This window comes from Meriones unguiculatus, chromosome 17 (genome assembly GCF_030254825.1).
Source record: "Meriones unguiculatus strain TT.TT164.6M chromosome 17, Bangor_MerUng_6.1, whole genome shotgun sequence".
NCBI lineage: Eukaryota > Metazoa > Chordata > Mammalia > Rodentia > Muridae > Meriones > Meriones unguiculatus.
The window spans coordinates 95,585,550-95,598,993 of NC_083364.1; the positions used below are offsets into that span (position 1 = coordinate 95,585,550).

The 13,444-nt window shown below is 47.3% G+C and overlaps 1 protein-coding gene across 4 annotated transcripts in view; it reads left to right on the forward strand.

Moving 5' to 3' along the window:
- The window catches only part of Dop1b (DOP1 leucine zipper like protein B), a 90,270-nt gene that overhangs the window by 64,672 nt on the left and 12,154 nt on the right, over window positions 1-13,444 (forward strand). For 3 of the 4 annotated variants that reach the window (XM_060370762.1, XM_060370761.1, XM_060370763.1), the window contains one exon: window positions 7,818-7,962. In XM_060370762.1, the coding sequence (XP_060226745.1) occupies window positions 7,818-7,962 (145 nt within the window). Of the gene's footprint in view, window positions 1-7,817; window positions 7,963-9,704; window positions 9,847-13,444 lie in introns of all 4 variants that reach the window. The other variant, XR_009587051.1, reaches the window with a different exon arrangement.

Below are 13,444 nucleotides of genomic sequence, written 5' to 3' on the forward strand. Positions count from 1 at the left end.
CATATTGAGTTTTTTTACAGTTCTGACCAAAACTGAGGGGGAAGACATTCCCCACCTTTGCCTTCCCCACAGCAAGCTGCCAGGGTTAGAAAGACAGAACAAAACCAGGAGCCTGCTCACGGCAACCGGGAGAGAAGTGTTTCTCCTGGCAGGGACAGGGCTCTCGGGGTGAGCTGTGCTCTTTTGGAAGCTGGAAGGAAAAAGTCACTTTTTAAAAACGGGTCCCAGTTTCTTGTACATTCCTCAGCCCCAAGCAGTTTGGGACTCTGTGACATCCTAGCTGTCACTGCCTTGGTGCTTGGAGTGCATCAGGGACCCCTGAGGAATTAGCTACATCGTCACCAGTTGCCCAATGCCCTTGCTCGCTCACTCACTCTGTCTGTCTCTCTCTGAGTCTATCTCTCCCTGAGTCTGTCTATCTCTGTCTTTCTCTCTCTGAGTCTATCTCTGTCTGCCTGTCTCATGTCCCACTCTGAGATGGCCTTTCAATCCTCCCAATAAGCCTCCCGTGTGAGCTCTCTTGCATGGTGGGATCTTGTGGCACCCCTTGGCCTCGCCCTGCTGAAGTGCGCTGCCACTAAGTCCTCTCACTGTGGGCATCAGGCATGCGTCGTGCACCGACACATGCAAGCAAAGCACTCAGACACAAAAGAGCAAATTAAAACACTGTAAAGAACCGGGCACGGGGGCACATGCACTTAATCCTAGCACTAGGGAGGCAGAGGATCTCTGTGAGTTCAAGACCAGCCTGGTCTACAAAGTCAGTCAAAGATAGCCAGGGCTACATAGAGAAACCCTGTCTTGAGAAAAAAAAAAAATTGTTTTTAAAGAATTCTCTATTAAGAGTCCTCTTTAGTCTGGTAGTGGTGGCACATGCCTCTCATTTCAGGACTCTGGGAGGCAGACGCAGGCAGATCTCTAAGGTCAGCCTGGTCTACAAAGTCCTTTTATCTAAACCAGGGTAAAAGTGCTACTTGGCCTTTTCAAGAAAGCAAAACAGTACATTTAAGAAAATCAGAAAATATTGGGCCTAGTATTGCAAAGTTACAAGTTCCTTACTAGAATTTAGTTTCTCATATTTTTTAATCTGATAAAGTAGACTTTACAAATGTTGTGGGGAGCCCAGCAGAGATGACCACTCAGGCACGGTTTAGAGCCAGTTGAAAGGCTTTATTGCAGCCGGCTCGTACAAAGCCAGCTACACCCAGGCGTGCTTCAAGCACTTAGACCAAGGGACATTGAAGACAGACACCACATCCCAGTGTCTTTCTACGCAGCTGCAGGGAGAGGTTTTGTGCAGGAAGGCTGTTAGCTGGGGCGTCTTGACCTTGGATTCCTAAAATAGAGCTGGGTAATTTTCCACGGGGCTTCCCATCAAGGAGATCAGATTCCAGTCAAACCAAAAATGGCCTCAGCAAGAAAACAAGATGGAGGGTCCTCTGCCCTGTGCTGCCCATCAAATTCAGTTGGATTCTAATCACATAGAATTTCAGTTGCTGGGATTTTGTTTGTTCGATTGTTTTTAGACAGGGTCTCTCTGTGTAGCCTTGACTGGCCTTGAAATCACAGCGGTCTGCTTGCCTTCCCCTCCCACGTGCTCTGCTCCCGGGACTGAAGGCATCACCCTCCATACCCAGCTGAGGAACTGCATGTTAATAGCCTGTGCACATTTGGGTGTGCAAGCGGATAAAATCAGGCAGCAGCTAGAGTTGTTTTTATTTACAGTAATGTTTTTAGAATGCTTCTGGCAAAATCCACAGAACTGTAAAGTGTTTTAATACAGGTGCGTCCAGTGGTCAGGGGCTGGACTGGTGGGTAATTCCTTCCAGGTTTCACCGCAGGCAGGAAAAAATCCACAAGGAGACAAGAATGAAACTCAGCTCAGCCCGGTTTTGTCATAGCCTGTGCTGTACCCAGGCTTGTAGAGTCTGACCAGATCGTTTTAGCCACATTTAAGCACAGCACAACTTTGGAAAGAAGTATTCAGATAACAGTGAACTCTGTTCCAAGCGCAGAGCAATTTAAGGCGTGCTTACATTGAGATTTTTTACAAAGCACATCTGCATCTGTCCCTGTGGACTCAGAGATAGTGCCAAAGATTTAGGGTCACGGGAGCTTACTGAGCTAAACATACTGCCTGTGGGAGTCGGGCCCTAAGAGAACATAGAAGTCACCTAGGCTGTTGTAAAGCACAGTGACCTCACTTGTTAGGATGGTTCTGTGGCCTAAACGCAGTGCTCGCTGTTTTAAGGGGAAAGGGTCTGGAATAAGTAAATTCTAGAGATATAGATGAAGTCTGGCTTCCCAAAGAGGTCAGCTGTATGCACAAGGCCTTGTTTCCTCTACAGGCTGGCTATTCCAAGTTCTGGGTGTCCAGTTCAAGCAATTGAAATAAGTGTATTGTAGGTTCAGAAAAATATCAAGGAAATTTTATATACGCTGTCAAGAGACAGCAAGCCACTGAATGAGGGTGCTCAAAAATTCTGTTGTTTGAGACTTCCTTTTAGGGGCTCAAGAGCAGACGGAGTTTGGTTGTCAGCAGGCCTAGACTTTACTCGCTATTTATGCCTTTGATCTTAATCATAAGCACACCCAAATATGCATAAGATGGGAAAATGGGAGGCTCTCCACGAAACATGAGGCGGCACACTAGCTCAAGCCAAACCATCTCTCTTGGTTTCAGGATGTATTCCAAACACGCTTGAGTAACAGTGAGGCACGATCTAGGGGTTGCTGTTGGGGAGTAATGATTCCGTTGCTTGAAACACACATATGGCCAGGCATGGTGGTGCATGCCCTTAGTCCCAGCGCTCAGGAGGCAGAGGCAGGTGGACCTTGAGTTCAAGGCCAGCCTGGTCTGCTAAGTGAGTCCAGGACAACCAAAGCTACACAGAGAAACCCTGTCTCAGAAAAAAAATATATATATAGTAGCATACACATATAAGTGATAATTTATTAGTTGTGCCTTGTATTGTAGGTTTCAGGTGATTACAAACAGTACAGTTAAGAGTCTTTGAAACAATCCACTCTGCTAGATGCACTCCCACACCCCGAATCTCAGGAGACAGAGGATGGGAAGTTCACCATTATTCTGGGCCCAAGGCCAGCCGGGGGGTTGGGGGGGGGAGAGAAAGAAAGAAATTTAAAACCAGCATTAAAACAGACAGTGGCTTCAGTTTACTGATTTTGAAACCCATAAGAGCTTTTCTTGCTGTATAAAAACCTTTGTTCTTTAATTTAAATATCTTTTTAAAATTTATTCTTTAATAGATTCATACCTGTCTGTCTCACGCATTCACTCACCATCACCCTCTCTTCGCCCTCCCGATCCTGTTGAGCCCCCTCCTCCCCACCATTGTCCTCCCCTCTGGTGCCCGCCCATGCTGTCTTCCTGTGCCACAGACCAGCCCCGTCAGGTGCAGAGAGTTCGGATATCAGGAAGGCACAGATAGGCGAATGACAGAGACCGCACCACTTAATGTTGGTTGGACCTTCTGCGCTTTACTGAAGTCAAGCCAACACTGTTATAGCGATCTTACAAAGAAGCACCTGAAAGTTGACATATCCCCCGGAACGTTTACAAAGTTTATATTTTAACTGAAGGCCATCTGGTAAAAGGCAGTGTCTACAAAAAATCTTGGCCCAACAGCCTCTTAAGCAGAGCAAACATAGAACTAGTGACTTGTTTGCCAATTTAGCGAGTAGAGGGCCAGGGGCTTGTAAAACTTGTGGTGTGTTTACGTAGTTTATTGTTAGTTAATTAGGGGTTGTTAATAATCCTCAGAACTAGGTCGGCTAAAGATTTACAACCCCCCTGGAGCTAAGCATTGAGGGGAATTCCTCCTGTTTGGCTTGCTAAGGGTTTACAATCTTTCCTTAGAGATAAGATGCTTGAGCTAGCCTGTCTGTAAAACTTATAGTATAATATAAAACTTTTTGACCTCCTATGTTTGCCTATCTTCTTTCTGCCTCATCATAAATACCTGTGTTAGGTAATAGTTTTGTAGTAGCTTTACTGCAGTGGGAATATCCAGAGCATTTATCCTAACAGATCCTGATTAAACATTTTCTTTAGAAAGCCCTAAAACTCTTGTCCTTTTACTACCTACAATGTTTGGTTTTTCCACAAGCAATTCCTGATGCTGAATCTGATTTATTACCTCTCCTAAAATTCTATTTTCCTTCTACTCTTATCTGCTAAAGCTTTTAGTGATCTATTAGAAATGTTTCCTTGAATAGTTAATTGTACTGTTTCAAGAATCATAGAGAAACAGCAAAAAAGGAGCTCATCAATTCCAGTCTTGCATCTGAGAAAGCAGGATTATAAGAGCACATCATATTCCAATAGGGTATTTTGCCAGGGACTTCCAGGGAGCCAATTCCTGAAGGAAACATATTTCCTCGTCTGTTTGCATAATTTTATGTTTGCATAACACATTTTTATGCTACACAGACGGTTTCTGGAGTTAGTATAGCGTTCCTGTGCTTGCCTCTTCTTGAGCATGATGAGGGCTGTGCGTGAGCAGGTAGGAGTTCTGGTTGGAGCATGGGCAGCTTAGCAGTGGTTGCACACTGCAGAGTGCTTCCCTGTGCCCATAGCCAGGACCTGTCAGAGAAAGCTGTGCTCTAAGCGTGAAGCCCTAGATTCCTATGTGCGGTAAGTTTTTTCTCAGAATATTAATGACCCCGCCCTTTTTTAATAGCCAGCTATAAAGTAGATATAAACCCTTTCTCATAAAACATCAGCGTATGGAGCTCCCAGTGTGGTTTAGCGCTTGTATACGTGCCGAGAGCTGCGGTGATGACATGCCTGTGTGCCCCTTGTGCCTTTTAATCCACTGTTGCCTATTCTATTTGTGCCTGCTTTGGGCTGGGCACAAAGGAAAAAAGACCAAACTAAAGGATATTTCTTAAGTTTAAAAATTCTGATTAGGGCTGGAAAGATGGCTCACTGGTTAAGAGCACTGTCTGCTCTTTCAAAAGACCCAGGTTCAATTCCCAGCACCCACATGACAGCCCACAGCTATCTGAAACTCCAATTCCAAGGGATCTGACACCCTCACACCAATGCACATAAAATAAAATTAAATTATTTTGAAAGTTCTGATAATTATAAGTAGCACTTAATTACAAACCTCTAGAATTCAGTTTAAGTCTGTACTTAACATACAGTCTATTGTGTGACACTGTTCCTGAAGAGGTATGAACACACATCTTCTAGATGGGAACCAATGACAGACCAAAGGAAGGATCCCACCGAAGCCCAGCCCTGTGAAAGAGTGGGTTTTATTGGGGCAACTTACAGACCAGAAGTGACTCAAAGCCCACCCCGTGTTCCCAGCCCACGAGAGCTGGGGACATAGGCCTCCCTGCCAGCCTGCAGGCAGCTTACGCGTTGATGAGTATCTCTTTCCTGGCAGCTCAGTTGGTCTAAGCCTCATCCAGGCAGCTTGGCTGGTCTCTGGCTCTTCCGGGCAGCTTGGCTGACCTGAGAATCTTCTAGGCAGATCAGCTTCTCTGGGTTGCTAGGCAGTTAATTTTCTGTGTCTCTTGACACTTTTGTCCAAGGCCAAAGAGCGATTAGCATCAACTCTGTAAGTGACACAGCCAAGTGACACCATCAAGAATTGTTTGTGGTTACCAGAGTCTTCCCAGAAGTCCCTGCCGCCAGGCCTGGCTTTGGGTTAAAACACCCACATAAAGTAACATATTTATGTAAATCAGAAAGTGGATTTACTTACAAGTTTGGCTAAAACTAAGTGGAGAGACACTGTTGTCTCTGCTTCAGTACACCACAGCGATGGTGTGCCTTCTAGAAAGGATGGAGCTCAGCCCTCAGACACAGCTAGACACTGCTACGAGCCTCGGTTACTGAGATGAGTGACCTGGCACAGCCCAGGGCTTGGGAGGCCTCCCACTTTTGCTAACTATAGAAAGCCAAAGCTAGAAAAGATTTTTCAAAAGCAGATACCAATTTTTAGGGCTTTATCACAGCACTGTGGTGTGACTGGTTGTGCTGTTGGCTGTTGGCTTGGCAGTGTGGGGCAGAGGGGAATGGAATCAGCGCTCTGACAAGGAAGTGGTTTCACATAATTTTTATAGGTTTACAAAGCAAAGAAGGTCATACATCAAGGCAGTTTTAAAATACGTTGGTGGCTACACCAGAGAGGCAGGTACTAAGAAAGGAAGGGAGCTGTTCTATAGCCCAAGACGCTATCCGACGACATTCTTAGCTCCTGTGTTAGTGGAAGCCAGCATTCTATGTGTTAGCTCAGATAGACTTGGTCAAGATCATAAAATCTCCCACCCAAGAAACAGCCTAAAGATAACCAAAAAAATGGGAAGGGACATCTGTTCTGGGCAGCCTTATCTTGTAGTAGAACATTCTTAACACAAGAATGCAGCCCACTGACCACCTGGACACAAGTCAGTCAAGAACTGACCCTTGTGATGTCCCTACCACCAACGAATTTGGGCTGGTTTGGACCACTTTAGAGAGCCCCCAACCCCTAATCAAGCCCTAGCTAGCCCTAGCCAATCATAAATGCACTCATACCCTTGCTTTTGACCTGAGCCAGTCACAATAAAGTTGACCTAAGTGTCACTGAATTTCCCCAAGTTTCCTATAAGAAGACCTATGCGGCTTTGTCTGGAGTCTCCAGTTTGCCTGGATGGTGGCCCCAGCATGCTGGACTTCTGCAGAATAAACGCCTTTCATTGCCTGTGTGCTACTTGAGGCTGAGGCTGTCACTACAGCATCTTCTGAACCCTAACATCTATGTGTGCATGGCATTTTTAAATAAATCCTAACACTCGTGTTTGCACAGAGCCCGTGCCCAGAACCTTGGCCACGCTCATGTCTGATGATGCTTCTAATTGTTAACGGCTGGTCACCTCACCCACAACAGCCACTTTATCTCATTTTGTTTCTTCTATTATTAAAAGATGTATTCCTCAGGCAAATAGCAAAGCTACAGCAGTTGCTTTTAAAGACATCTTTAAGATAGTCTAACTGTATAGCCCTGGCTGGATACCCTCTGACGAGCGAGTGCTGGGGTTTCCAGTGTGCACTCCGCACACAGCTCGTCTTATAAAGCCCCTGACTGGCTTTATTGTGGTTTTAGAATGAGGCACTTCTTCATCTCATAAAGCAGAATGTGCGTTCCAGTGAGCTGAGCTGGGAGCACTGGTTCTGCAAACAGAGAAAGGCTGAGGAAAACAAAAGTAAAGGATAAAAATCGCCCCAGCAGCTCCTTGTCGGGAGTGGAAGGGGAGGCCAGCAGCAGGACGCAGTTGGTCGCTGTTGCCTTGCTTCCGTGTGAGGACTACGGCAGAGCATGGGTCACCGCCGTGCCAGTGAGCTCCGTGGTGACTTTCTGCCTGGCCTGGTATGACTAATGCTGCAGCTTAGCAAACAGTGGCGTCCTCAAACCATGATGCAAGAGACCCAGAAAGCAGTCTTTTTCCTCAGTCCTGCTGACTTCCGCTCTCTGTAGAGAACACGGCAGCCGGCAGCCGCATGTGCTAAGTGAAGACTTGAAGTGAGCAGCACACACGGGAGCGTAAAGCCAGGGCAGAAACAAGCCGCAGAGTCTCAGTGAGGACTGTGTTGTTTGTATTTGTGTTTTTAGGCAGAGAGCCTGTTATTAACCTCCGTCCTCCCAGTTGCTTTTCACGTCTCGGTGGCTCCCTGGAGTGTAAGGACTTCCTGTGTTAGAGGTCCTGCTAGCCTGCATGCTGTTCCTGTTAGACAGTGCTGTGCACCTGAGCTTTCCTTCTCCTTAACCACGTCCTGTTTGCTTCTGCCAACTCTGCAGGAAATCACTCAGAAAATCCTGGAAGCTGTAGGGACCATTGCCGGCTCCTCCTTGGAACAAACCAGCTGGCTCAGCAGAAACCTGGAGGTGAAAGCCCAGCCTCAGGTTGCTCTGGAAGAGTCTGATGCAGAAGAAGATGTGCAGGGTATGTGGAGGAGGTGGGAAGGGATGCTCGTCTCAGCCAAGGCTGAGCTCTTGGGTTGGCTTGGTTTGGAACAGTTTTTAGAGACAGGGTTTCTCTATATAGCCTTGGCTGTCCTGGGCTCACTTTATAGACCAGGCTGACCTCGAACTCACAAGCCATCTGCCTGCCTCTGCCTCCTGAGTGCTGGGACTACAGGCGTACGCTACCGCTCCTGGCTAGCTATGAACATTTTTAATACCACAGTAGCATAGCAACAGAAAGAAATCATTTTCTTTTTATTTTATTTTATTTTATTTCTTTTTGATACCTTAAATCACCTTCTTATACCCATAAAGAGACTGGGAATTTTTTGACCTTTTTATGGAGTACCAATATAGAAAATAACAGTTCCTGTATGATTTAGTTTAAAGTCTATAGTTTATAAAAATCTAAAGCCATATTTACTATAAATTAGTAATGTTAGCAAAACCAACATATTTTGAAGCAGTCATTTTTAACCTCTTGAGAGTGAAGATAGAGCATAATGACCAAGTTCTAATATTACAAACAATTGAATGTCTCTAGAATTAATATATTCCAATTTTAAAGTATCTTTGGAATCATGTCACATAAAAGCACAACCTTTTAACTACTGACCCCGAGTTAAGAGTTTCACTTCATCCTGTATTGGCCTGGACCATAAAATACTGCCTGGGTCTGAGAAGGGGTGAGCAGTAACCCGTTTCTAGAGTCCGAAATACAGTAGAACAGCATAAAACAACTTTAAAGTTGCACCTGCATCCATTGGCCAGAAAGCCTGAAGGTGCCCAGCACAGGCAGCTGGCGGCCAGAGAAAGAAACGGCACTCGTGTGTGCACCCAACAACTAGCAGAGACGTAGGTAGACACGCATTTAGGTTAGCTTGTTAATCTGAATAGAGCTGTACAACCTTGAAAGCTCACCGTCACGTAAAGAGCATTGTGAACCAGGGCTGACTCACATGTACGGTATATTGTGAAAAGTATAACTTTGAATTTCTGTAAAAATCCATACCAGTTTAAAGTGGGACTTGTTACTCTCTTGATCAAAAAGGAGATAAAATAATAGAGAGTCCACTGGGACTAAGAATAGGCTTTCTAACTGGTGCTTTGCCCCACATGGTCCTCTTAGGATGGTGGAGTCCCGTGAGCCACGTGGTCAGCACGGCTGCTTACAGACACATGGGCACACATAGTTAGCTTTGAAACACTGCGCCCAGTAAGCAGATTAGAAATCCTTAGATAAGAGTTTATGGTATAGTCTTAAGATACGTGTTTCTCTTTTGAGAGCAGAGTGCAAAGAAGAAATCAGATTTTTAAGAGTTGGGAAGTAGAGCCTCAGAGATGAGAGGCTTTGGGAACATAGAGCAGAGTGTAGGTATCTGGGAATCTCTTGTCTGTGGTTGTAAGAATTTGAAAATTAGGCATGCCAATTTTTTTTGCCTTTGAATGCTGCCAGGATTTGTAGAGAGTTCACTAAGGAAGAGGGGGAAAGCGCTGGCTTGCCTGGAACTCCAGCAGGAGGAGGACAGCCATGCAAAGGTCCAGGTGGAGAGGCTGAGAGCCAGAGCCACGTGGAGAAATTGGACTCTAAGTAGAATTTAGAACCAAGTTAACAGACAAGTGGTCTGCAGAAGCCTCAGGAGGAGTCTTGAGAAAGCGGCTTGCTTCGGGAAAGCCTCTGTGGGAAGCAGGCGTGCGCTGTAATCTTGTGTTCCCATCCAGCTGTGACCTGCTGCATACACAGCATGGTAGAGTGACCAGATGAAGCAAAACAGGATTTGGAGAAAGAAAGGAATGAAGAAAGGACAGTTTTTCCTGTTCCGTCAATCACTTGAGCAGTGCCCTGAGGGAATTTAGAACCCAGGTATGGGGGTGCAAGTTTCTCCAAAAAGCATCCAGGTGGGGAGCTTGGAGTCCTGAATGGGGGACAGCATCCCATGGACGAAGAGAGAAGTAAATCAGTCATAGGCCTGGCCCCAGGTATCCCAAAGGGCACAGGGGAAGGAGAAGTGAGTTGGTACAAGCCAGCCAAGTGGGTTGTCACAGGCTTGTCAGGGACTGGGGGAAGACGCCTGAGGAGAGAGGGTTCCACCTAGTACTAGGACTTTCAATGATAGAGAGTGAGGGGGAAAACCATGCTGGTAGAAGAGGAGGCACAGCTAGGGAAAGCGTCCAAACAAAGGTCAGCGAAAGTGGCCGGCCACTGCCACTCACGCTGCCCAGTGTTGTACGCAGGAATGTAGCAATTTAGGTGACCAGAAAACAAATCTGCTGCAGGTGGGTGTAGAAGGGTCCCCATGTGCCAAGACAATGGGAGAGCCCCGTCATGGCACCAAGGTTATAATAATGATTAATGTGTCATGTGACAGATCTGGCATAAAGGAGGTTTACTGTGGGAAGGTGGGGGGACAAGGGGACCCATGACAGAGAGAGAAAGAGAGACAGAGAAAGTGAGTGAAACCAAGAGAGGGAGTGAGAACCAGGGAGGCTGTGGGGTCTTCTTATCTCGCACATACCTGGGGTGGCAGGTGATGACATCAGAGGTTGCTAGGGCCCTGAAAGGCAGGCTGGTGGGGCCACCTGCACACCACCAATATGAGACAAAACTACAAAACCCCACCGGGTTCATTTTGTGTTGACTACCCACTGCTGGGCGTGAAACCTCCCTTAAGTGGCGTTAATGGACCCAGGGAGACTCCAGTTGTGAATTATGTCAACTGCAAAAGTGTTTTGGTTGGGGGGGGGGTCGAGTTCATTTCGTCCTCTCATCACTGAGACCCCATCTCGCTTAGACCTGCGCTGCCAGGCTCTCTGAGCTCACGTGTGCGCCACTCCTGTGGAGTCTGGAACACACACTGTTTCCTTGCTGTCCAGTCACACTGTCCAGCTGTGAGTCTCCTATGCTCCTTCTACTGCAGAAGGAAGTGTCCCTGATGCTAGCCACAGGGGACACTAATCTGAGTGCCGTCATCTGGTGTGACCCCTGGGGACCCCAGCTAGAAAGTCTGACTGCCTCTGACAAGCTCAGAGCTGCCAGGGACATAGGCTGCCATGGTCAACTTCTGAACCAAGATGGCAGGCTTGTGTGGGAACATCGCCCAACAGTCAGCCAGGCATGTGCACACTCAGATGCACACTTGTACATGTAATTAAAAACAAAAATAAAAATCTTTGAAAGAGTGTAGCCACACAGTACTCCTTGCCACCCAAACAGGAATTCTCTTCCCAGAACGAGGAAGGACGGGGAGCTGGGCAGACATAGTTGGCCTCTTGGCCCGTCAGTCCTGACACAGCTGCTGGGAAGCTGAGAAATAGTGATGCTCTGTCCCTTAGTGATGCTGTTGTGATTTGCTCGTGTACGACAGTGCAGGGGGTTGTTGGGGGAAGTGTCCAGAGGGCGGCCTCAGGTATTACTCCCTGGAACCTGAACTTCCTAACCGGGCTGGCTGGCTGCCACGCTGCTGAGACACACCTCCTCCTCCCCAGCGCGGGGCCACATGGGCAGCCACCGTGCCTGTCTTTGGTTACGGTGCTGGCATCAGACTTGGCCCTCGTGATTACCACCAGCCGTGCGCTCCACCGACGTGCTGTGCCTCCTTTTGTGGGTGCTGATGTACTGGGCACCGCTCACTGCTGCACAAGTGCTGCTGCTGGGCGCTTGCTCAGTGACGGAGGTCAACCTGATGACACTATCTCGGGGAGGCATCACCTTTTAGGCCCCAGAAGGCACAGAGTTTAGAAGCTGGGTGTGCTGTCAGTAGTTATTAATGGCTATTAATACAGCATCGGTTATTTCTTAACCTGCTATTTTGTAAATAAAAGACACAGAAACTTGTTAGGTTTAAAATAGCCTTTGAACGTCAGGGATGGCAGCTCTCAACCCGGTAGGCTGTGTTGCCTGCTCCCATCCCAAATCTCCACAGATACTTGTACAGGTTCCACCTGGGCTGCTCCTGCTCCATCAGGCCCATCCTCAGAGCAAGCTGCTCTCAGCCACATGTGTGCTCCTGCTTTAGCCCGCCCATGGCAACCTGCTCCTCTTTTCTCCTTTCTCTCTCCTCCTCATGGTCCTTCTGTGACCCCACAGGCCCACAAACCTTCCCCTCACCTACCTCTCCTCTGCCCAACCAGGCTGTAGGCAACTTTATTAACCAGTCAGGCTTATAAAGATTTGGGATGCAAGGTTTACAAAACATGAGCATTTGGGGGTGGGGGTGGGGGACAAGCAATTAACACATGAGTACACAGTATCTCCAGACCAACCCCAGCACCTCTTCTGGGAATTTTGCACACCCTGCTTGGCTGTTGTCCTGTGTGTGTTTAGGGCCGGGCACTCGGAACTGGATAAGCTACTGGTGGCTCGTTCCTGGAGAGGACTGATTTCTCAGCAGGGTTTTGTTGAGGTTCTGTGGGTGCAGCTTCCCAGTCATGACCGTGAGACACAGCCCAGCAGCAGGTGTTCTGGTCCTCTGGCTCATATAGTCTTTCCACCTCCTTTCCCGCCACGTTCCCCAGCACAGTGTTGGGCAATACTTATTGCATTCTAGACCTCTAAGCCTGCATACTTTTCTCCCATTCAGATTTCCCACATTATCCTTGTTTTTAATCATATTTTAGGTCTAGTTCGTCTCTTCTCATGGTTCCAAGTCATCTCCTGCCCATATCTGTTCTCCCACTTCTCCCACTCTCTTCTCTCTCCTCCCCTCCAGATCAGGATGCCCCACCCTATTCTCTCTATTGCACAGCATTGGCCGGTTGTTTCATTGACAACACAGAGAACAAATGGTGGCATGTTTACACAAACTTGAGACAGGTGACGCTTAAAATAAACATCATAATGAAGTGTTCAGATTGAAACCAGATAGTTGGGTAGAGAAAGCTGCATTTGAACGAACAACGGTAAATTGTATACAATGCACAAGAGCATTATACCAATAAGTGGGATACTGCAAAGAAATCTTCAGAGAAGTCCCTGGCTCCAACCAACCCTAACTGACCCAGACAACACACAACACACGTCATTGCCCATCAGCCAATGTCCATGGTGGAGATTCCCTTTAGAAGGTTGTGTTCAGCTTCTGTGTTTGCTGCTTTCAGCACATTCGTGTTGAAATGTCACTGATCGTGTGGTAATTCCAGAGGGGACGAACCATAATCATGCTGAAGCTCACTGGCTTAGTCAGTGTTTCCTGTTCCAAGGCAGGTTCTTCTGAGGGGAGGAGGCAGTAGAGTCGAGGACATTTGCTGATGGATGAGAGGCAGGATGGATGCCAGCGCCATGACAAGGACATAGGTAGACTGGGAATAGAGCCGAAGACGGACTCTGAGCTTAGTGACGCAGGGAGCTGCTACTGGTGTATTTGATCCAAACACCCACCTACAGTCTTTGTCCTGGTTAGGTTATATGCCTTGACAGAGCTAAGACAGCTGGGAAGTAGCACCTCAGCCGAGAAGATGCCTCC